The sequence below is a fragment of the Leuciscus leuciscus genome, assembly GCF_965113295.1.
Source record: "Leuciscus leuciscus genome assembly, chromosome: 15".
Classification (NCBI taxonomy): domain Eukaryota; kingdom Metazoa; phylum Chordata; class Actinopteri; order Cypriniformes; family Leuciscidae; genus Leuciscus; species Leuciscus leuciscus.
This window is the reverse complement of record NC_138739.1, coordinates 21,341,600-21,366,028: the sequence shown is the minus strand read 5'-3', so window position 1 is coordinate 21,366,028 and position 24,429 is coordinate 21,341,600. Positions and strand designations below refer to the sequence as shown.

Here is a 24,429-nt window from a genome sequence, read left to right as displayed (position 1 = left end):
GTGTGTGTGTCGACTTATTGTGACAAACGCCAGAACTCCTGTTATGATGTAGATTTTTTGAGGTGCACTCTTGTCATAAATTCATCTATTACTGTTCCTGCATAAATTGTAACAAAAAACAGTGCTGAAATATCTATTAAGGAGTCTTAGACCATTCCAACGATATATAGTTTGTCATGATTAAATTAGGATTTAATTGTAATATAGTGACGTAAACTTAGGCGTCCCGTATACGGGACGTGACAGTTAAGGGGTTAAATGCCACGGCCTGCCTGAGCATTGTTTCTGACCATGTCCATCCCTTTATGACCACCATGTACCCATCCTCTGATGGCTACTTCCAGCAGGATAATGCACCATGTCACAAAGCTCGAATCATTTCAAATTGGTTTCTTGAACATGACAATGAGTTCACTGTACTAAAATGGCCCCCACAGTCACCAGATCTCAACCCAATAGAGCATCTTTGGGATGTGGTGGAACGGGAGCTTCGTGCCCTGGATGTGCATCCCACAAATCTCCATCAACTGCAAGATGCTATCCTATCAATATGGGCCAACATTTTTAAATAATGCCTTCAGCACCTTGTTGAATCAATGCCACGTAGAATTAAGGCAGTTCTGAAGGCGAAAGGGGGTCAAACACAGTATTAGTATGGTGTTCCTAATAATCCTTTAGGTGAGTGTATATTTAGCACGTTTTATAAAACGGTTATTTACAATCCTTGATTCTGATTGGTCAATAGCTGTTTTATTCAAGTTAAACATGGCTATGACCGCTTCACCCAACGGTTCTATTACTACACAACACCCCAAGCAACCACTCTTAGCAATTTAAACATATGTTTGATCTCATTGATATTGTTCATTGAAGCTAGAGGAGAGTATTGTGAGAGATCGAGTAAGCGAGTGTACCTGCATTTACAGTTGATATCCCAGATAGACGTCTATTTGATGTGCGTGTTTACATCTGGAAGACGTATTTTTAAGAGTGTTTTCTCATCTGCAATACGTCTATAGGACGTTTCCTGTCAGATGTCAAATAGAGGTTTAGAAGATGTCTTTAAGATGTAATGATTTAGAATGTATGTTAAACTGACATCTTAAAGATGTCTATCAGATGTTAGTAAACAGCAGATGCTTTCCAGATGAAGTGATCTTCAACAGACATCTTGCAGGCGTATGTGCTGTCTGGGATGGCATTTTCCTTCAGGTCAGTCCTACATTCATAATAAAAAAAAATCTGTTTGAATGTCCGCTGCTATATCTTGTCCTTTTAACAGTGGTTTTCCCGTGCCCTAGGCATTTGTCAGTTGCGTCTTGCTTTTCCGTTCACAAGTTTGGTCCTTTCAATGTAAAAGTCTTTTCTTCTGACTGACTCACTCATAAAGACAGTCTTTGCCGTCATCTAATGGCGAAATAATGTAACGTCTGTTGCTTTTTACGGTCAGGGACTATTTTTTTCAAGCGGAAGGAAGGCTTTTAGTGATTTTACTTCATGAAAGTTGCATAGATAACATATTTTTAGGCTATAATATTTGTATTGTGTGGTAACCGTTTTATAAAAGCAATAAGATACAGCACAGCCTCTCGTGCCTTATTGCTTACATAACAATGTGTGCATGTGTGTGAATAATTGAAACTGGACAATAATGGTCCTGGCCTTTGAATAGTCAGATGAGTCAGAAGACGAACACTCGTTTATATCCGCTTTGAGGCAAGTAGAATCAGCGGACAAGTTGGACAATGCTTTTTGTGGATAAAGGAATAACAATTTTATTAAATTATTAATTGATGAAGCAAATACAAAAAGCATAAGGATGAGTGAATGACAAGTGTAAGGTCATTCTAAGTTTAGCATCTGCACGTGGTTTCATCATAAGTGTTATTGAGAGTAGGCCTATACTGCAAGATAACAAACAAGTTAAAGATAGATATGGGCCTTGCTTGAAAGAAAGTCAAGTGTGTGAAGCTTGTTTGTGTTTACACAAGTTCCTTCGCCCTGTTTCAGTCATCTAGAAATACTTTTACACCTCCACTCCACAAATCAAGAAAATATGCTAATTGATGCATAAACATCTGATATGAAGCAGACTAGTTGAAACATAATGCAATAATCAAAAGGCAATCAAACATGATATATATGATAATGGAAATAAAAAATTATAAGCACACTAAATTATATAAAAGAGGGTATCAAATGCATAAAAAATAATACTTGTTTTGTATTTTCCAATTCATTTAATCTCTTTTAATTGAGTAAATTTGTTAAAAATCTTTAAATCATATTTTAATCAAGATAAACAGTAACACTGAATCTCTTGTATGAAGTTCCTCTGATGTTGCTGATGATAGATAGTTTATAAAGTCCAGTGTGTTCAGATCTGATGTTTCTGATGGCCAAAGATCCAGTTTGTCTCTCCATGTTCATGTCTGTTTTTGAATTTCACATTACTGTTATGGATATTAATTATCTGAGTGATGATCAGTGACTGGTGTCAGATCTGAAGACGGTAGATGATCTCTGTGTATTCTGACATGCTTTCCTGATCTACAAACACACACACATGGAGATTTTCAGTGTTTTTTAACATTCATATATATTATTTCATCCGGTGACATTTCACACTGATATATTTTCTATTCTATAATAAGCATAATTTTCACTTTAGAACTTTTCAAATTTTTAAAAATTTAATTTAGGCTCTAAGACAAGTTGTAAACCTAAGGTGTTTTTTTGTCTTGTACGTTATTAATATAGTAATACTTGCCCTCTGTTTTTTCTCGGTTGCATTTCTTGCAGCAACAGTAAAACACACACACAGAAATGAACAGCAGAAGCAGCGGCACACAAACTACTGTTGTAATGGGTATAACCCGAAATGAAGTTGGTTCTGTAATAAAGAAAGAGAAAATGGTCAATCCTTTTAGTGAGACTTCATTTAGACACAATATGAACTGCACAATTATAAAGAAAATATGTTGAAAATGTTGCTGCTGCCGTACCTACACATGTGTGACAGAGTCGACTGATGTCCAGATGTGTGGTCTGGTTTGTGATGGTATTATTGAGCACACAGCTGTATGAATCATCCAGACACTGAATCTCCAGAGGTAGAGAGAGACTGATGCTGAGATCAGACACACTGATGCTGGACAATACACTGATTCCTCTGTACCAGGAGAGAGTCACATCACTCACATTCAACACTGAACACACCAGTGAACATCTGGACTCTGATGATGAACATTGTAAAGAGTTACTGGCGATGACAGGAATGGGAAGAGGAGCTGTAAAATACGTAATAAGAGATTGTTTTACTATAAATCACACACACACACACACACACACACACACATATATATATGTATATATATATTTTTTTATTTATTATTGATGAAGTATCAGAAGATTTTTAATAATTGCAGATCAATACATGAAAAAAAATATGCACAGATGTGCCACAATAACTTCAACAAGATACTAAAAAAGATAATCGGATGATAATGTTATTTTCAAAGTGATATTGTTTTGTAAAGTTTGGTGAATGTTTCTACAAGAAAAACCCAATAGTAACACAAGGAGGCGAGATTCCTGATGCATTTCATATTCTCACTTTCTAAAACAGAATCACATTAAAATAATTCAATAATTTTTTAATTAAACAATTAAAATACGACAAAATAACATAACATAATTAATTTTGTAGTTCCCTATAACCACAATAAATAAAATGGATCATCAGTCATATTTTACTGTCTTTGCCGTATATTAAACACATACTTCAGAGAAAAAGTACAATATTATTCACTTTACTTACTATAGACAGTCACACTGTATCTCTTGTATGAAGTTCCTCTGCTGATGATAGTTAGTTTATAAAGTCCAGTGTGTTCAGATCTGATGTTTCTGATGGTCAGAGATCCAGTTTGACTGTCCATCTGGAGTCTTTTCTCAAATATCATATCAGTGTCATCCATATAGATGTTCTGTCTGTGGATTTCAGCAATACGAGTGTCTTTATCTCCAAACGTCCACAGTATCTGATCATCTCTCTGTACTTTAATATCAGAGTTTAGAGTGACAGAATCTCCCTCAGTCACTGACACTGACTTCACTTCATCTGAACCAGCGCCAAACACACCTAAACAAGATATAAAAAATATATAATTATCAGACAGAGACTTTATATAATCTCATTTCCTGTTTAATCATGTAGCCTACTTCTAAAAGGTAAAAAAAAAATATATATATCTCTTATAAAAATGTATTTGTGTTTAAATAAATGATCTAGACTACTGCTGATTAAAAGTGTTAAGAGTTTCTCACCGCTCAGAACAAACAGGATCAGAACACAAAGATGAGAAGACATCGTGACAGAAACAAACGTCCAGCCGAGAGTCTCTTCAGACGCAGAAGAGCAACTTCCTGATTAAAAAGTTCAACTACTTCCAAAGTCTAAACTGCTAAATCAAAAGCAAGCTGGTTTTAGTAGTCTTCACTGTCTCACTCTCCAGATAAAGTTCAATGTATTCTTTATCTTCCTCTTTATTTCATAAACAAATGTTCCATCACAACATCATTCTGGATTCCTCTTCATCAGAAAACTCTCATTTCATGTTTCTAAGTCCAAGAGGTTCTCAGAAGGTTTGTTTGTGGTTGTGAGAATAATGCACGTCTCACACTCTCATGAACACAAACACACATTAACTGAACATCCGGCCAGTACATTAAACCACAAACCTTCAGTTCAAACACATTTACTGACCTAAATAACACAAGAGCTGACTCTAAAACATGTGCTGGATCACACACTATAATGATGAATGTCTTTCAAATGTTTCAAATAAGTGATTGAAATACTGATTGGCTGAACATTAAATAACATTCAATTAAATAATGATATATATATAAATAAAAAATAAAAAAACACACATGAGAAATCAAAGGTTTATTGAATTGAGTGTCTATGACACATTTCTAGTACAATTATAGTCGGCAGATTCATCTATTGGCACCAAATTACATGTTGAACACATTTCATTTCATTATATCAAATGTATTTGACATTTTTATGTTAATTCATTAATCTTGTATCCTAAAGACCTTGTTAAACTGCATGATGGTTTTGGTGAAATCAGTGTTGAATGAGGAATTATGATCAGTGGCTGGTGTCAGATCTGAGATGATCTGTGTGTTTTCTGACAGGCTCTTCTGATCCACACACACACACACACAGAGAGAGAGAGAGAGAGAGAGAGAGAGAGAGAAGAGAGAGAGAGAGAGAGAGAGAGAGAGAGAGAGAGAGAGAGAGAGAGAGAGAGAGAGAGAGAGAGAGAGAGAGAGAGAGAGAGAGAGAGAGAGAGAGAGATTTTTAGTTTATTTGATATCATATCTTTTAGATTATATAATGAGCATATTTCAATTTCAAAATTAAAATAGTTCAAAATAACATTTTGGTTCTTAATTTTAAAACAATGTTTGCATATAAGAGTATAAGAGTTATTTTAATGTCCTGTCACATGCAGAAATGAGCAGCGGCACACAAACAACTGTTATAATGAAATATGAATCCTGTAACATTTCTGTAATAAAGAGAAAACACCAGTGAAAATCTGGACTCTGATGATCTCCCTGATGATGATGATGATGATGATGATGATGATGATGATGATAACGATGATGATGATGATGTTGAAGAGTCTGAATAGTTATTTTAGCATCAGAGTTAGAGTGACAGAATCTCCATCACTGACACTGACTTCACTTCATCTGTATCACAAAACACACATGAAGAACATATAAAAGTTTCCCAGAGATGATCTATTAAACAAAATCTGTCAGTAAACACTCCACATATACTAATAAACAGTGTAGAAGTGATTTCTATTTACTCACGCACAGGTCGAACAGCTTTACTCAACTTCAACAGAAAACTCAGAGCGGATCTTTCACACACTGATGTTCTCATTATGAGGTTAATGTGGTTGAGAAAACAAACACACACACACACACACACACACACACACACACACACACACACACACACACACACACACACACACACACACACACACACACACACACACACACACACACACACACACACACACACACACACACACTACTGCTTTAACATCTACACAAGAGAATAAACCACATTCATTGAGCTCAGAGAGCAAGAACGTCAGAAGACATTTGAAGACTGACGGTCATTCATTGCTGTTGTGACACTGACCTCTGCTGGTGGAAATGAGTTATTGGATGTGACAAGTTCTCAATAGATTTCAACAGAGATTTCTAGTGGCTTCAACGAGAGCTAATCATATTAGCTTTGGGGGAAGAGCAATGAAGGGAGCACTCAAAAAATGAACAAGGAAGATTGTGCACTTTACATTATATATTTATATTTTATTTTACTTATAATAATTGTGTTTGTTGACTTGAAAAGTTTTTTTCTATTAAGGTCCACGCAATTATGTCTCAACTAAACAAATACAAATACTAGTACAAATTTCTTAAAATCAAAATGAAAAAAATGATTAAAATGAGCTTAAGCAACACAATTGCTATACATTTTGTCCTAACTTAATTTGATTGTGTTCATTCTGCTTAAATATATGTAAAATTTAAGTTTACTGAATCCGTTTGTGTTGGATTACATCAATGATTTATGTTGCATTAACTTAAACTTTGGCGGTGCTTATTAGTTCCCAGGTCGAAGGTCTTACAGGTTTGGAACGACATGATGGGGAGTAATTAATTACAGAATTTTCATTTTTTAACCCTTTAACTTCAGGGGATTTCCAAGTTTTAGCTGTCAGTAAATTGTAAGTGGTTGTTTATGTTGAAAAACGTGTGATTAGCTGCAAAATGGAAATGTCCCTCCTGTGGAACGTGCTGGCTGCGAGAGCTGATGTACTAAATGGTTTTTCGGGTAAAAGTGTGACACCTGTTGCAGTTCTGTAATAAAACTCTTTATTTTGCTTCAGTTGTTCCTGTTCCTGTTCCGACTTACCATTTGTGATCAGAATGCACAAGCAGATGAAAGCAGTGTCTAAAATCATATTCTTCAAAATATGTCCGAACATATCTGATAATTAAAGTCTCCATTGAGCTGTGGAAAGTGTGTTTTCCATGTTTGCAACAGACAAATACAGTAAGGCAGGTTTTTAAACCTGGGGATATGAGGAAATCATTATCATTTTTCTGGTTACATGAAAACGTACAAGGTAAAAAACATGGCCTATATTTATTTTACTTGGATTAAACAAAGTATAGTCAAGTCAAGTCATCTTTATTTATATAGCACTTTTTACAATACAGATTGTTTCAAAGCAGTGATAACAGGACATTAATGCAACATATATATTTTTTGGGCTGTACAGCAGCTCTAGAAGAAAGTCATTGTCCAGTTTAAGTAAGTTCAGGGTTGATTCATTTCTGTTGTGAAAATCATTAATTTAGGGGCCGTTTACACAACACTGTTTTCAACTGAATCAGGAACGGGCAACTCTGGCCCAGTTTTGAGGTGGAGAGTTTACCTCCAACCATAATCGAGTACATCTGAAAATGTAACCAGAGTCTTCAGGTTTACTTATAGACAATCATGGGCAGGTGGGTTTGAGGTTGGAGCTAAATCTGCAGGACAGTGGACGCTGAGTGCCAGGGTAGCCCACCACCATTGCTTTAAATCATGCAGAACATTATTTAGTAGGCGTACATAAAAGGAAGAAATGGTCACATCTTAATGACAAATTAAATAACAAAAAATAGTCTCAAAATCTTTATGAAGTTCCTAAACGTAAGTTAGGAAGGAGTGAGCCAATCTAATCTTTCATTCAACAGCCTGAGTATATAAGCAGCCGCTTCCCTCTCTCTAGCATCAGCTGTTCCAGCATCCCAACCACACATTTCTCTTCCCATTCCTTCCGCATTGGGGAAGCCACCACAGCAGCGCAGAGGGGCCTTTCCGATCACCAAATCAAAATGCTAGGTCGATGGTCGTCCCATGCCTTCGAAACAAGATCTGCATAACATTAGACAAGCACAACAAACACTATCTGTTTGAGTTTGGGCCGCTTCTCTCTAGTATTTTGCATCTTTCCACTTACCTAGCCGCGCAGGGCGTGTATTCATCTGGATGCAGTGAGAGCTCTCCCTTTTCGTATGTCCCTTGGGTGCAGCGGGGCCTCATGTCTTTACGTGTTCTAAGCCCCCCGCGTCAGAAGGACGGTAGTTCTGCTTTATTCCTTATATACCGTAGGCTCCCTCTTTCTGCGGTAGGGAGATTCGATTTGGATATCAGTGGCCCGTTTGCCTTTAGGGACGAGGACCTCCTTCTCCTTCCGTGACATCTGGGGCCCCTTGTTCCTTTGACTTTTTACAGCTTGGGGCTCCATGTCATGGACGCTGTGGCAGGGCGTTCTCCAGCCTCGTACTCAAACCCTCCAGTCCCAAGATACTCCCACAGGAGTTATTTCTGAAAGTCACTGCCGCAGCAATGCAGCAGCGAGATTTACCCCCAGTCAAACTTCCACAAGCCTCATGTTGTTCACTCAGCAACGAACGCAGGCACACTCTTACAAACACTGCTCCCGCCGGAGCACCGTTTATAGCTCCACGTGGTGGACATAGTAGGGAGACGCGTTCCAGCCCAGCTCCTACAGGAGCCCCTTTAAATATCACTGCCGCAGCAGTGTTCTTCCATGCTCCATACCGCTTAAATTTCCACTCCTTTTGGGGGGTAAGTTTTTAGGCATCCTGTATACTTAAAGGGATAGTTCACTTTGAAATAAATTTTTGGTATGTTTTAGCTTACCTCAAGGGCATCCAAGATGTAGGTGTCTTTTTTTCCGCAGTAGTTTCAATTTTGATATTTTTAGGTCAAACCGTTCTTGTCTGTCAGTCATATAATGCAGGTCTATGGTCATTATCTCAAAACACAAGCACAGAGTCCAAATTAAAACAATTCCCCGTCGTCCAAATTAAACAATTCCCCATCACATTGATGGCCTAAGACACGAAACGAGCGGTTTGTGTGAGAAAACGAACAGTATTTATATCGTTTTTACCACTTATACATAGCCATGTCCGAGTGATCTGATCTGACGTGTACGCAGACTGGTGCATAGATATATACACACTAGATGTCGCCTTGTCTACGCCAGTTCATTGGAACGAATGTCTTTAAGGCGACATCTAGTGTATATATCTTAGGCCATCAATGTGATGGGGAATTGTTTAATTTGGACGACGGGGAATTGTTTTAATTTGGACTCTGTGCTTGTGTTTTGAGATAATGACCATAGACCTGCATTATATGACTGACAGACAAGAACGGTTTGACCTAAAAATATCAAAATTGAAACTACTGCGGAAAAAAAGACACCTACATCTTGGATGCCCTTGAGGTAAGCTAAAACATACCAAAAATTAATTTCAAAGTGAACTATCCCTTTAAGACCTTTATTACTTTGATCATGCTTAATCTAACTTGCTGTCCCAAATTCATTCTGCCCTTTTTGGGGGGTATATCAGAGCTCGAGTTGAAGCTGCTTCATCGAGCCCCTCATCAGTGGACAGCAAGCCAAATAAGTTTAACCTAATATCTGTAAGATTTTATGGGCAAACGAACTTGTTAAATTAACATAAAGAGCAATGAACATAAAGAGCCTTTTTATTGTGTGTACGTATCCGGGACTGTATATTATATGTAATATATATGTGACCCTGCATCACAAAACCAGTCACAAGTTGGACAGGTATATTTGTGGCAATAGCCAACAATACATTGTATGGGTCAAAATGATCGATTTTTCTTTTATGCCAAAAATCATTAGGATATTAAGTAAAGATCATGTTCCATGAAGATATTTTGTAAATTTCCTACCGTAAATATATAAAACATTTATATTTGTGAGTGAATGCAGCAAAATCTCAATTTCATAAAAATTACTTATGTGACTATTTTTGTGGTCCAGGGTCACATATAGATTTCTGTATTCTGAATTCTGTAATGTCATTTCTAAATAATTTAATGTTTATAGGTCAGTTGTTCACACATAATGAATCGCAGTGATCTGAATGAATGCAGCTCACACAGAATGCTTGTTTGCTCTTTATAACATGAGATGCAGTGCAGTGGAATGGAGTGAATAACCATGCAAGGTCTTGAGACGCATTTTTTGAAGTTTAATTTATTTGACACGTCAAATACGACAGTCTACCACAAGTTGATATAAAATTACAGCAATGGACCACAAATACAAAATGCAAAAACAAGATAAACTGTAGCCTGCTGTTTAAATATTAGGTTTGTTAACTCCCTTTGTCATGGACTTTGAGCTTTGTAACTTGTAACAGATTGTTTAGATGCACAAACAGCTATTACACACTAAGAAGGAAAAAAAGCACAAAAAAAAGCATAATAGTTCCCCTTAATGTGTGGTAAGATTTAAAAGCATCACCCCCTGGTCCTGTCATATCGAATGCTTCCAGATTTGATGTCATAAACCAGCACTGCAACAGTAGCCACGCCCACCAGAGCAGAGATGACCAATCGGATCACAGCTTCAGAGAAACCACAACAGTGGACAGAGTCTGAGGGAGGAAACAGAAGAACAATGGTGCACTTTAACTCTTTCAGATGTGTAAAGAGTACTAACATTAATGCTGACTTGCCTGAACATGTGTGACAGAGATCAGTGATGTTGAGATGTGTAGTTCTGTTGATGAATGAATAAGACACTACACAGCTGTATGAATCATCTAGACACTGAATCTCCAGAGGTAGAGAGAGACTGATGCTGAGATCAGACACACTGATGCTGGACAATACACTGATTCCTTTGTACCAGGAGAGAGTCACATCACTCACATTCAACACTGAACACACCAGTGAACATTTCTGCTTTGACGATCGTTCTGACACTGAATGGTTTTGCAATAAATCACTGATGACAGGAACAGTTAGAAGACCTAAAAAAAAAAATTATATATATATACAGTATATATATACACACACATTAATCTGGAACGATCAACGATTCAAAAAAGATTAATAAATCTGCAATAATCATAAAAAATAATCAAAGAAATGCACTGACAGATGGTCCAATTTAAATAAAATAAAAAAAAGCACAATTTGAAATGATTTATTCAGTTTACTCACCATATACAGCAATACTGAAACTCCTGTGTTTGACCCTTTCATTGATGATCTGTATTTTATAAAGTCCAGAGTGTAATGTGTTGATGTTTGTGATGGTCAGAGATCCTGTCTTCTCATCTATCTTTAATCTGCCTCTGAATCTCTCCTTCTTACCACTATCATATATAGAGATGATCCGTTTATAGATTTCAGCGATACGAGTCTCTGAATTTCGAGGACTAAATGTCCACAGTATCAGATCATCTCTCTGTGTTTCAGTAACACCAGTGTGTAAAGTGACAGTATCTCCCTCCATCACTGATATCATCTCAGTTTCATCTGTATAAACACCAGACACACCTGGAACAAAACAGTCAACAACAAGTCAAAGATTTTCCATCTCAGATATTGTAAAACAGTTGCGAATTGCCATTTTGTTGCCATTTTACACTATTTAATCTAACAGATCCAAACTATTAAGACATACTTGAATAGTAAGGGATAGTTGATGAAAATTCTGTCATCAATTATTCACTCTCATGTTGATCCAAACCTGTATGAGTTTCTGTATGAGTTTCACACAAAAAAAGATATTTTGAAGAATGTTGGTAATCAAACAGTTGAAGGTAGCCATTGATTTTCATGACATGGAAGAAAAAAATACTATGGAAGTCAATGGCTACCTTCAACTGTTTGATCTGTGTTCAACAAAAGAAATAAACTCATACAGGTCTGGAACAACATGAGTAAATTATGACAGATTTTTCATTTTTTCAGTGAACTACTACTTTAATGTAGAAAATATAGCGATTTAAACTCGTTAGGATTACAGATCATTACTGACTATACATGCAAGACTAAAATAACTGAAGAAATCAAAAAAATTTGGAACTTACCACCTAAAAGCCATAAGCAGAAACAAATGAATGTGTAAACCATTTTCTCTAAGATTATGTCCTGCAAGATATCAGTCAACAGTCAGGTGACACTATGCTGTGGTGCTCTGGTTCGTCACACACCGATGCATGTGATGTACACTTGACCTAGAAAGCAGCTCATGCAGATCCACATGCTTCAATCAATGAGCAAAATAATTCAATGCAATAAAAAAAAAGTTGTTTAAAGGGATAGTTCACTTTGAAATTAAATTTTGGTATGTTTTAGCTTACCTCAAGGGCATCCAAGATGTAGGTGTCTTTTTTTCCGCAGTAGTTTCAATTTTGATATTTTTAGGTCAAACCGTTCTTGTCTGTCAGTCATATAATGCAGGTCGATGGTCACTGTCTCAAAGAGCATGCACAGAGTCCAAATTAAAACAATTCCCCGTCGTCCAAATTAAACAATTCCCCATCGTAAGTACACATTGATGGCCCAAGACACGAAACGAGCGGTTTGTGTGAGAAAACTAACAGTATTTATATAGTTTTTACCTCTTGAACACAGCCATGTCCAAATGATCTGAGAGCGCAGGCGGGTATAGATATATACAATAGATGTCGCATTGGCTACGGTTTCGCAGTAGCCAATGCGACATCTAGTGTGTACAAAGTGCACTCAATGTGTACTTACGATGGGGAATTGTTTAATTTGGACGATGGGGAATTGTTTTAATTTGGACTCTGTGCATGCTCTTTGAGACAGTGACCATAGACCTGCATTATATGACTGACAGACAAGAACGGTTTGACCTAAAAATATCAAAATTGAAACTACTGCGGAAAAAAAGACACCTACATCTTGGATGCCCTTGAGGTAAGCTAAAACATACCAAAATTTAATTTCAAAGTGAACTATCCCTTTAACAAATTTACATACAATCAAGGAAATTGCACTATGGAATATAGAACAGAATACTGAGATTATTTTGGCGCCTGAAAATATTGTAGCATTATGCATATTGGATACATCAAATGGTAGATAGCTTAATTAGTCTTACCCTAAGTATTGTTTTAAATTGCACAGTATGTACTTACATAATATTTATGTGGTGAAAATGTTCATGAATGACAGGAGAGAAAAAAAGAAAGACATGACAGAATTCTCCCGTGATGTGTTAATGTACTGTATATACACTGTTGGACATTGTTAGTACACAACAAAAAAAAACTAAAAAAAACTTTTTATAACATGAAATTATGTCAGTATGTTACTAAAAATATAATATTTCATATTTCATTCGATTGCATTAGAAACTACATTCAGACCTGCAACAGGAAATCATACAATCAGCTCATATACTTATATTTTACAAACAACAGCATTCCTCACATCACATTTGTTTCACACTTGTAGAGATGGCAGTTGACAGTAAGCCCCTACTTCCTAGTCTACTGTGAGAAGGGAGAAACGAGAAACTCTTCTTTACACTGGGACTTTCAAAGTGGATTTGGCTCAAGATGGCAAAGATTACTGTATTGTTACTCAAAGCATTAATTTGCTGTAAGGCTGTTTACTCTGAAGTAAAGGGCCAAACTGTCAGTCAACTGAACCCACCAACCCACACACACACACACACTTTCCACATATACAATCAATAGCCTTTAACCAATAGCCTGCATAGACCACAGGGCATCTCGCTTTGGCTCAGAAACCCAGCTGGAAAGTGTGTCAAGGTGCATGAAGAACATCATTGTTATGCTCTCTGCAAAAAGGAGAAAAAAAAGGAACCCCTTAAAGCCTGTGTATTCATGTAGAATTACATTTTCAGTTAAATTTGTGATGTACATTCATAATTTCCCTATTTAAAACATGTTATTCAACTGTACAATAATAAAACACTACATTAAATCTTCTCTATTATTTTATATTTTTTATACTGTAAAGGGCTGATATCCACACAACACACCACTCTGTCTGGTTTTACTTCCTCCACCCACTGTAACCCTACACTCTTAAGGAAAATGCTTCTTAACAGTACCAAATTAGGGTTCTTTGGCTTGTAACAATAGCAGAACCCTTGTTGGTGCTAAATAGAACCCTTTTTATTAGGTTCCATAAAGAACCATGCTTTGAAAGTGATATATAGGACCTTAATGGTGTTATAAATAACCTTTTCAACAATATTTATTTTCATTACTATTAGTACTTTTATAAATTATTTATTAATATACATGTATATTAATATCTTTTTTTATTTTGTTTAGCCCTCTATCTGCCTGGTCTTATATCTTGTTGCCTCTATTTGGGTTTTACATTTAGAAAAAAAAGCATGTTATTGTTCATGTACTTTTATTTTTCATTTACATGGCAGATTGTAGCAAAAATGACAGTGCTATAACAGTTGTTAGCTGAATACATTCATAAATAACAACTGACATTGAACACAGATGTGAAGACCAAGTTCCAGTGAAATATTTTCACAATCCCCTATAATGTCTTTACGTCCTTCATTATGTGTGTATTCTAAGTGGCAGTTTCTCTCTGCAGATGATGAGGTTATGATACGGGACAGCATATGATTGAGTTTAGAGTTACATTGTCCAAAATTGGCCAACATTACATTGGCCACAGTTAGCAAAAATGGACAGAATGAGCCCTTTACCATTTATAAAAAGTGATATAAAGTCATGGTATAGCTTTAATGTTTTTGTTGTTGTTGTTGTTGTTTTGACTGGGTATGTTAGGCATAAAGTCTGTTACTTACTTTGTGGAGAAGAGAAGATGAGTAGGCCTACCCTTAAAGGTCCCATGACATGCTACTTTTTGTAGGCTTTAATATAGTCCTTAGTGGTCCTTAGTACTGTATCTGAAATCTCTTTCCAAAAATTCAGCCTCGGTGCAGAATTATAGCCACTACAAGCCAGTCCCAGAATGAGCTTCCTTCAGACGGGCCGTTTCGGTGTCTGTAGCTTTAAATACTAATGAGGAGGAGAGAGGAGGAGAAAGGCGGCGCAAGGTGGAGGGTGGGTGTGGCCCTGACCATCTTGCGCAACGGTACCATGCATGTTTGTTTATGTTGGATATATTGCAATGGCACGAAGACACGCAGTCGTTCAAGCATTTCAGTTTGACCCAGAATCTGATCCAGATCGAGAAGCAACGGATGAAGAAGTTGCAACTCAGCGGCTCCAGCAGGACGTTTCCGAATGGTTAGTTTAAAATATTATGTCTGGATACGGTACTTTATTCGGATGGTTTACAGTTATCATCATGTAGCTAACGCGAACCTACTGTTGCCTTTTCATGAGAGATCTGTAACGTCTGTAATTTATCTTATTACATCAAGCTCTGCGATCTTGAAATGCGGATATCGCGTGCGCCATATAACCAACAGGAAAACGGTTATCCAAATAACAAAGAAATGTACAACACTCGCGTTACAGTAGGGAAGAGTGGGGTAAAGTGAGACATTTTTTACATTTGTTCCCCTCTAAGCGAGCTAAAATGATATATCAGTCAAATTTACACATTTCCCATTAATTCAGGATGTTTCCTAGCAATGGAAATTATTAGAATGTATTCAGGACGAAGGGCAGTAAAAATATGATTGTTTTTAAAAAAGTGGTCTTGTGTCTCACTTTACCCCAGCTTAGGGGTAAACTGAGACAGACCAGAGAAATCAAGGGGGTAAAGTGAACCAGCTGGGGGTAAACGGATCCACTTACTTTTTCCACTCTGAAACTTCCATAACAACACATGTTGTAACAGTAAGAATCTTGACAGCTAGCTTGACAACCACACATTCCAGAACTAATGTCAGACTAGTAACAGAATCATGGAGATTGGTCAATTAAGCAAATTTTTTTGATGACCCACCGGTGCGCATCCAAGTGAAGGTGCAACGCCCTTGGCGTGCTAAGGGTGAATGGCACACTGGAGGAAATTCCTCCCCAAAAAAAAGAACTATGTCCAAATTATTGTGATACATTTGGAAAACTCAATGCAGTCAGACCTCCCCTGGCCAGCCCAGGGAGGGTGGCCTGTCCTGAGCCAGATTCGGATTTGTCCGCCACCGCTGGAGCTCCGTCTGGAGCAAATTCGGTCCTAAAACGGACCTTTGGGTCCTTGTGGAGGAGGGACAATGCTCCGCTCGGACAAGGAACATGGACCAGAGAACTGTGTTGGTCAGACCGGGTGGGGAAACAGCCTGACCCAGCCCAGGGAAAGTGCACTTTGTGCGGGCGAGACTTCCAGTAAATAGGTTCTGGTTTGAACACCCAGTCCCTCGGTGCCAGGGCGTGCACACCGGTGAACGTGCACTGTCCTGGGTGAGCTAGGGGTGAAAGACACACTGGAGGATATTCCTCCTTGTAAAAATGTCCAAAAATATCTTGTATTTGAAGAAGAGCTCCATGCTCGCAGACCTCCCGGGCCGGCCCCAGGGAGGGTGGGCCATCTCCGGTCAAAGTCAGATCCGTACACCTGCTGGCGCTCCTGCTGGAGCAACCACGGACGCTCGGGGTGTTGTAGAGGAGGGAGACGACACTCTTATCGGACTAGGTAATGGAAAATAGGCGCCTCCGGGTTGCCTGGGGCCCAGAGGAGCGCACCCTCTCCTTCGGGCCGTCAAGTCGGGGTGCCCGGTCGATTGGAGCTTCGGACGCGCCTGGGGATGGAGCAGCTTGCTCCTCCCCGATTTGCGCGTTGACCTCGGGAGACTCAGATGGCCCGTCTGAAACGGATGTCCGCAAAGGTGGCCGCGGGCGCGTCGGGAGGCTTGGATTAGTTGGGGCCCCCCTGGCATGTCTTAAGAGCCGAACTTTGCCCTGCGCCTCCCCCTGCTTTGAAAGCACCCTTCCCGGTTACGGCCTCGATCCAGATGCCTCCCGCCCCTGCCCCCGGCGGATGGTTCCTCATGCGCCCTATGAGTGGCCGTGTCGTCTCGAGCCTAGGCCCGAGTGGAGCGAGACCCATGTGTAGGGAGCCTGCGCATTGCGGTTCACCATCCGGGGCTTCTCAGTTGATCCCAAAGGTACAACGTATGCTTGTCGAACAGTCGGTCTGAGTAAACGGCGAAGCGACTCCAAGGGCTTGAGACACCCCTTAAGAAAAAGCGGTGGAGGAAGGTCCTCCTCCGAAATCAAAAACGGACAGTGTCCGTGAGGTTGCAGATGGATGAGATTCCCATGCTGACTTCACTCCCTAGCAGGCTTCCAGGGAGAGTGCGGAGCTCCCATCGGAGCGACCTCGGTCCTAAAACGGACCTTGGGGGTTTTGTCGAGGAGGGGACAAACACTCTATTCGGACAAGGTGAGACGGAGAAGGTGCTCCACCTCTTTGCCTAAGCTACTGCACCCCAGGCTACTGATTTTACTTCCCCCTTCTTCTTTTTTCTTTATGAATCTTAGGAGGCTTGACTTGTCCATATATCTCTCCCTTGCAGCTGCTCTTATAGACTTCTTTCCTTACTTGACCTCAGCAGCTGCACTCTCCATCTCCTCGAGGGGTGTTTTGCCCCAGGTTTTCTTCCTGGTGTATTGCCTTGGCATGATGGCTTTTCTACTATGTTTATGACATTAAAAATAAAACATATGTCATGTAATATTACATTAAAATATGATTAAGACTAAACTTAACTTGTGCCTCATGTCTCACTTTACCCCACAGCATTTGTCTCACTTTACCCCACCGCCACATTTTAGAAAAAAACGATCTCTCTTAGCAATTCAGGCTTATCTTCAGCTAGCATCATCACATGGTTTTATATGTTGGTAGTTCATCAACATGTATGATATAAGAATTTCTACCTGAATCAATTTGCTTTGGCACAACAGTTGATTAAGTTGACAGCAAGAAAATTTACTTTTACATGCAAAAAAAATATTTTTGTGAAAAAAACATGCTTACTACAGCACCATGAGGTCCTCTCCTTCATGGCCAAGGTGAAATGGAAGGGGCTTGAAAACATAATGGTCATATGACCACAATTGTGTTCCGTTGCCTAGATATAGGGGGTGTCTCACATTACCCGATGTCTCACATTACCCCGTTCTCCCCTATGTGTAACTTGATGATGTCTACCTTTACATTAGCGTAAGTAACTGCATAGCTAATGTGACAGGGATACACAGCCTACGTGTAAGAAGCTAGGTAACCATAAACAGTAAAGCAACACACTTATATATAATTTGTTGACTTTTGTCCGACGTTCAGCAAGCCCAGCTCTGTATTGACCATTCGATGTTCATTTGTACATCCAATTATTGAGCAATTATTATGCTTCGCTCGCTCAAAAGCCATGATATCTCTCGTGGACAAACTAAAATCGCGCGCGCGTTCTACTTCCTAGCTCATTTTCTCATGGGCGAGAAATATTCTCTGGGCGGGCAAAGCAGAGAAAGGGGAGGTAACATTTCTCCTTATGACGTCATAAGGAGGAGATTCAAGATCAGCCCGGTTGAGCTTCCATTTTCTCAAAGGCAGAGAAAGATAGCAAAAGCTCGATTTACACCGATTCAAATTTTTAGAAACTTGGGGACCATATACAGGCTAGGGGAACTCATTAATGTTAAAAAACCTCAGAAAGTGGAAATTTCATGTCATGGGACCTTTAACTGAACAGAGCTGCTCACACTTACATGTTCAGTTAAACTAAAAGAGAAAAATACATGATTGTTAGGAAAGGATTGTTACAATTTTCAAAGTTATAATTCATAGACATTTTAAGAAAGAAATCATGTACCTGTTGAGAGTATGTTGAGTAGTTATACAGCTGAGCTCCAGAAAATCAGTAAGGAGGCTTTGACAGTTACAGATTTGAAAGACAAAAAGGCGGGAATAAAGAACCCTAAACTCTAACACAAAGAACCATCTCAGCATATAAAGGGTTCTTCAGGACGATACGGTACTCAATAGAACTTTTACTATGTGTAAAGAACCTTTAAAGAACCAGATTTGTTTTTTAATTGTACAATAATCAGGTAATCTTTTCCCAATACTTATTTTCAACGTTGTTATGTATCCTAAAAAACTGAAATGTGTTGTGCACCCTTACATCAAACCAGTCACATGTTTGTTTTTATGTGTGTGTGGATTTGAGAACATCGCCCCCTGGTTGATGTCCTGTCTTACTGAACTCCTCCGGATCTGATGTCAAACCATCAGCCAACAGTAGCCACGCCCACCAGAGCAAAAACCACCAATCAGATCACAGCTTCAGTGAAACCACAACACTGCAGAGTCTGAGGAAAGAAACAGAAGAACTTTAACTCATTTTTAGTTGTGTAACAAGCACTAACATTAATGCTCAAGTAACCATACCTGAACATGTCCAACAGAGATGGCGTAAATGATGTTGTTTTTCAATGTTTTCAATTTAGCCCATGCACACAATTAACCCCCCTCACCACCTAAACATCTCTTTACTGTTTTTTTGTTTTTGTTTGTTTTTTTACAATTCACTCAAGACACACAGGAACAGACACAGATGAGAGAAGTTCATCCTGCTGGAAACTTAATCAGAGAATCACAAACTCATCTGAGCTTCCCGCTGTTCGTTCACACACTACGGGTTCTCATTTTAACGTTCATTTGTGGATGCGACAAAACCCTTTATCACATCCTTTCTCTTGTGCTTTGTTCATTTACTCAGCAGAATAAACACATGCATAGATAAGAGTGCAGAACCCTGATTTATTGACTTCAATAACAGCTCAACATTTTCTACCAAGGATTTCCATCAAGATCAGTTCGACCACTTCTAACAACTGAAATACAAACACATTTAAATTTGAACACATTTATTTTTCTTAACATATTGAATCATATTAATTTTACTAATCATAAATATGCAAAAAAAAAAAAAAAAAGAGTCACAAGAGTGACTTCCGGATTAAAAAGTTCAGGTATTTCCAAAGTCTAAACTGGTTTTAGTAGTCTCTGTTCTCTGTCTCGCTCTCCAGATAAAGTTCAATATTCTTTATCTTCCTCTTAACATTTCAGAAACCCTCACGTGTGTCTCATGAACAAATGTTTCATCACAACATATCATTCTGGATTCCTCTTTATTTGAAATCTCTCATTTCAGGTTCTCAGAAGGTTTGTTTGTGGTTGTGAGAATAAACTGCACGTCTCACACTCTCACGAACACAAACACACATTAACTGAACATCCGGCCAGTACATTAAACCACAAGCCTTCAGTTCAAACACATTTACTGAGCTAATAACACAAGAGCTGACTCTAAAACATGTGCTGGATCACACACACAATATAATGATGAATTTCTTTCAAACTATTTGAATAAGTGGATCAAATGTTTATTGATTTAATTGTCTATTTTAGTTCAATTCATTTTTTAATAGACAGATTCATCAAATGTTCCTAAATTACAAGTTATATCATTATATCAAATCAAATGCATTTTACACTTTTATGTTAATGCGTAAATCTTGCAACTTAAAGACCTTGTTAAACTGATGGTTTTGGTGTGTTGAATGAGGAGTGATGATCAGTGACTGGTGTCAGATCTGAAGACGGTAGATGACCTCTGTGTATTCTGACATGCTTTCCTGATCTAAAACACACACACACACACACACACACACAGAGATTTTCAGTGTTTTTAACATCAAGTGCTGCTTTCATTTCAAAATGATATCATATATTTTAGATTATATTACCAATATACACAAAGTTTTCATGTTAAAACTATTAAAATGTTAATAATGTAATTTAGGCTCTTAGTTGTAAAACCAATTTGCATTTAAAGAGGGTTGTTGTCTTGTAGTAATATAGTTACTATCCAGCCCTACTATATATAGTTATATTAATAATATAATTAGTAATATAGTGATACTTGCCCTCTGGTTTTTCTCGGTTGCATTTCTTGCAGCAACAGTAAAACACACACGCAGAAATGAACAGCAGAAGCGCACAAACTACTGTTACAATGAATATCAAAGGAAATGTATTCCCTACCATTTCTGTAATAAATAAAGAGAAAATGGTCAATACTTTCAGTCAGACTTCATAGACAGTAAACAGCACATTTACAAAGAAAAAAAGAAGAAAGTTGTAAAATGTTGCTGCTGACACACCTGGACATGTGTGACAGAGTTCATTGTTGTTATTATGGACAATGAATGTGTCCAGTGTGAAAACCCCCAAATACTGACATACCTTCACATGGTTGACAGAGATGACTGATGTTGTCCAGATGTGTGGTCTGGTTACTGATGGTATTATTGAGCACACAGCTGTATGAATCATCCAGACACTGAATCTCCAGAGGTAGAGAGAGACTGATGCTGAGATCAGACACACTGATGCTGGACAATACACTGATTCCTCTGTACCAGGAGAGAGTCACATCACTCACATTCAACACTGAACACACCAGTGAACAATTTGATGATGAGGACGATGATGAAGAGTCTCTGATAATAACAGGAACTGTCAGAATACCTTTAAAAAAACATGAAGAAAAACATCTTTCAGGAACAAGCAATTACTGATATTGACGTGTGTAAAGATCTGCAATCATCATAGATCAATAATAAATAAAAGTTTGCATCAGATTTGCATTTAATTTAAAATTAAAACCTTTCAGGTCATTCAGTCTACTCACCATAGACAGCAATATTGAAACTCCTGTATTTGATACCTCCATTAAGGATCTGTATTTTATAAAGTCCAGAGTGTAATGTGTTGATGTTTGTGATGGTCAGAGATCCTGTCTTCTCATCTATCTTTAATCTGTCTCTGAATCTCTCATTATTCTCTTTACTATCATATATAGAGATGATCTGTTTATAGATTTCAGCGATACGAATTTCTGAATTTTTAAGTCTAAATGTCCACAGTATCAGATCATCTTTCTGTATTTCAGTAACACCAGTGTGTAAAGTGACAGTATCTCCCTCCATCACTGATATCGTCTCTGTTTCACCTGTATAAACACCAGACACACCTGGAACAAAACAGTCAACAAAAATAAATAACAAATTCTTATCTCAGATATATTTTAGTTTAATAAAAAGTCCCAAATCATTCCTGTTTCTAGTCAAACTGTTTGGACATACTGGAATAGTCTGACTGTATAAGTATACTACAAAAATTGAAGCCATAAAAATATAACTTACCACCCAAAATCCACAGACAAAAACAGACAAATTGATGAACCATCATATTCATTAATAGCCCAAACAGACTGGAAGCATAAAACGCATAAAAAAAAAAAAAAAACTAGGTCTGAAAACCACGCAGATAAAACCCTGCCTACATCAAAATGCGGTGTCTCACAAACTCGAAGCACCGCCTTGATTGTGGGCTGGTTTCCTCAACTCTTGACTTTCTCTGTATGTCTGAGATCAGTGTGACAGAATCTCCATCACTGACACTGACTTCACTGCATCAGTATCAACAAACACTCCTGAAGAGCATATAAACGTTTTCCAGACACAATTATGTTATTTACACAGAGAAGATCTAGTAAATAAACTCTGCGTCCATAAACACTCCACATATAGTAATAAAAAAGTGCACAAACTATAAAAGTGATTTCTATTTACTCGCTGCACAGGCCGAACAGGAACAGAACACACAGATGAGAGGAAATCATTCTGACTTTACTCAACTTCAAAAGAACATCAGTGTGAGGTTTATATGTGGTTGAGAAAACAAACCACACACTTGACTTTATACTCACAGACAAACTCTTGTGCTTTAACTTCACATCTACACAACACAATAAACCACAAACTAACGCAGGGCTAGATGTAACACACGTGGTTTAAAACTTTCCACACGTGCCAGCATGACAAAACTTAGTGTATTTACTAATTGCCATATCAACATCTATATAGAGTTCATTTGCCCATATAATCTTTAAGGTTAGATTTGGCTTGCTGTCTGCAGTGGAGGGGCTCGAGGAAGCAGCTTCAACTCCAGCTCAGATAAACCCTCCAGTGGGACTACTAATGCTGGGATGAGGAGTATGGCAGCAAGATATCTGAATTATGATGGTGGAGCTGGGGAGGAGGAGAGACGCTAACAGCTGATGCCAGAGCAAGATGAGCGGCTGCTTATATGATCTGCAGTTCATTGAGAGATTAGATGTGTTACGACCCTGCGTTTTACTTGCTCGCCTACTGGTGGTGTTGGTCTTCTATGAGAGCGCAGGAGATTGCACACACCTGTTCCCTGTTCACCACTTAATCAAGGAGAGGATAAAACATTGGCCTCCACCACTCTTCTTCACTTCGTCCAGGGGATTGACAGCCTCTGGAGAAGTCACTTGTTGCGAACCTTTATATTGTCTACAGCCCATACCAACCTTTTCTCCTCCCCATCTGGATTATGATTTTTCCCCTTTGATTTTGAACCCTAGACTTCGTTATATTAATTTATCTGTATTTTGAAGACTAATAAAATATTGCAAGTCATTATTTAGTGTACTTGTATCCTTTATGTACGGTCGAAACGAGCTGGCCGTAACAGATGGGTTCACTCCTCCCAAAATTAAGTTTGTGAACTTCACTTATTTAATCATAGCAAAAGTAAATTTTTTACTGAAGTTCATTTTTCATCTTAGTTTTTAGTGTTTATATACAATGAGACAAATCTGATATTATTGCAATCTTATATCTGTTATTTAACAGTTTAACAGTTCTTTAATGCTGATCTAACCAGCAGAAGACACTAGCCGGGTTTACATCCCAGTTGTGCAGGAGGGGCATGTTGTCACACTGTGTTACAATGAGCCCCTATTAAATGTGCTATTCTATTCTATACTTTTATGAATTATATTTAGAAACCATGAGAAAAGGTGCATAAAGACAATGTTCAGAAATTGTATTTATTTATATAATTATATATTAATTATTATTATGTTTTGAATGTTGTATAGCTGTGCTTTCCGGTGTGTTCATTGTCAAATTCAAAAATTATTTTATTTTTAATTATTAAAAAATGGCATCATTTTATATGAAAAAGTTAATAATTGTATTTTATTGACAAAATATTTTAGTTTGTCTTGTTGGCTATATATTTTTTTGATTAGATCAGAATTTTAAGCTGTTGGTCATGTTAATGTGCTCCACCTATAGGGCATGTTGTCACATTTCACTTCCATTATTTTGGGGTAAATCAATAAAGAAAGTACACACTGTATTAATGAAACAAAAACAAAATTGTACTAGACATGTGGGAAATGAATGTGGGAAAAAATAAATACTATGAACCTAAGTTGATTTACTCAAACTCAGAAAGTCAAAAAGTGTTAGGTTGTGCCCCGCAAGTCTGGACGTCCAAAGACATTTGAAGACTAATGGTCATTACTGTTGTGACACTGACCTCTGCTGGTGGAAATGAGTTATTGGATGTGACAAGTTGGCAAC

General features: G+C 37.9%; 2 protein-coding genes and 1 long non-coding RNA gene across 4 annotated transcripts in view; 1 reads left to right on the top strand and 2 right to left on the bottom strand.

Moving 5' to 3' along the window:
• Window positions 1-24,429, bottom strand: part of LOC309475644 (SLAM family member 5-like) — a 101,683-nt gene that overhangs the window by 5,623 nt on the left and 71,631 nt on the right. The window lies entirely within an intron of this gene.
• LOC309475721 overlaps window positions 1-24,429 on the top strand; it is a 105,332-nt gene that overhangs the window by 69,222 nt on the left and 11,681 nt on the right. The gene's annotated exons all lie outside the window — the stretch shown is intronic.
• LOC309475653 (uncharacterized protein) lies at window positions 1,973-22,325 on the bottom strand. 2 transcript variants are annotated; one of them, XM_082138553.1, is made up of 5 exons: window positions 22,174-22,321; window positions 21,660-22,001; window positions 21,212-21,496; window positions 20,893-21,015; window positions 1,973-2,550 (listed from the first exon to the last, which is right to left on the bottom strand). In XM_082138553.1, the coding sequence occupies exons 1-5, from the start codon at window positions 22,223-22,225 to the stop codon at window positions 2,498-2,500; spliced, it is 855 nt and encodes a 284-aa protein (XP_081994679.1). In that variant the 5' UTR covers window positions 22,226-22,321; the 3' UTR covers window positions 1,973-2,497. The 2 variants fall into 2 exon arrangements, with proteins under 2 accessions (XP_081994679.1, XP_081994680.1); XM_082138554.1 differs by lacking the exon at window positions 1,973-2,550 and adding an exon at window positions 20,453-20,606 and having other exon boundaries at window positions 22,174-22,325.

Coding starts and splice junctions, on each gene's coding strand:
- LOC309475653 (XM_082138554.1), bottom strand. CDS start 22,225: ATGAATATGATGGTTCATCAATTTGTCTGTTTTTGTCTGTGGATTTTG. Junction 22,002..22,173: donor TTGTCTGTGGATTTTGGGTG/GTAAGTTATATT, acceptor GTTTTGTTCCAG/GTGTGTCTGGTGTTTATACA. Junction 21,016..21,211: donor TCTCTGTCAACCATGTGAAG/GTATGTCAGTAT, acceptor TATTTATTACAG/AAATGGTAGGGAATACATTT.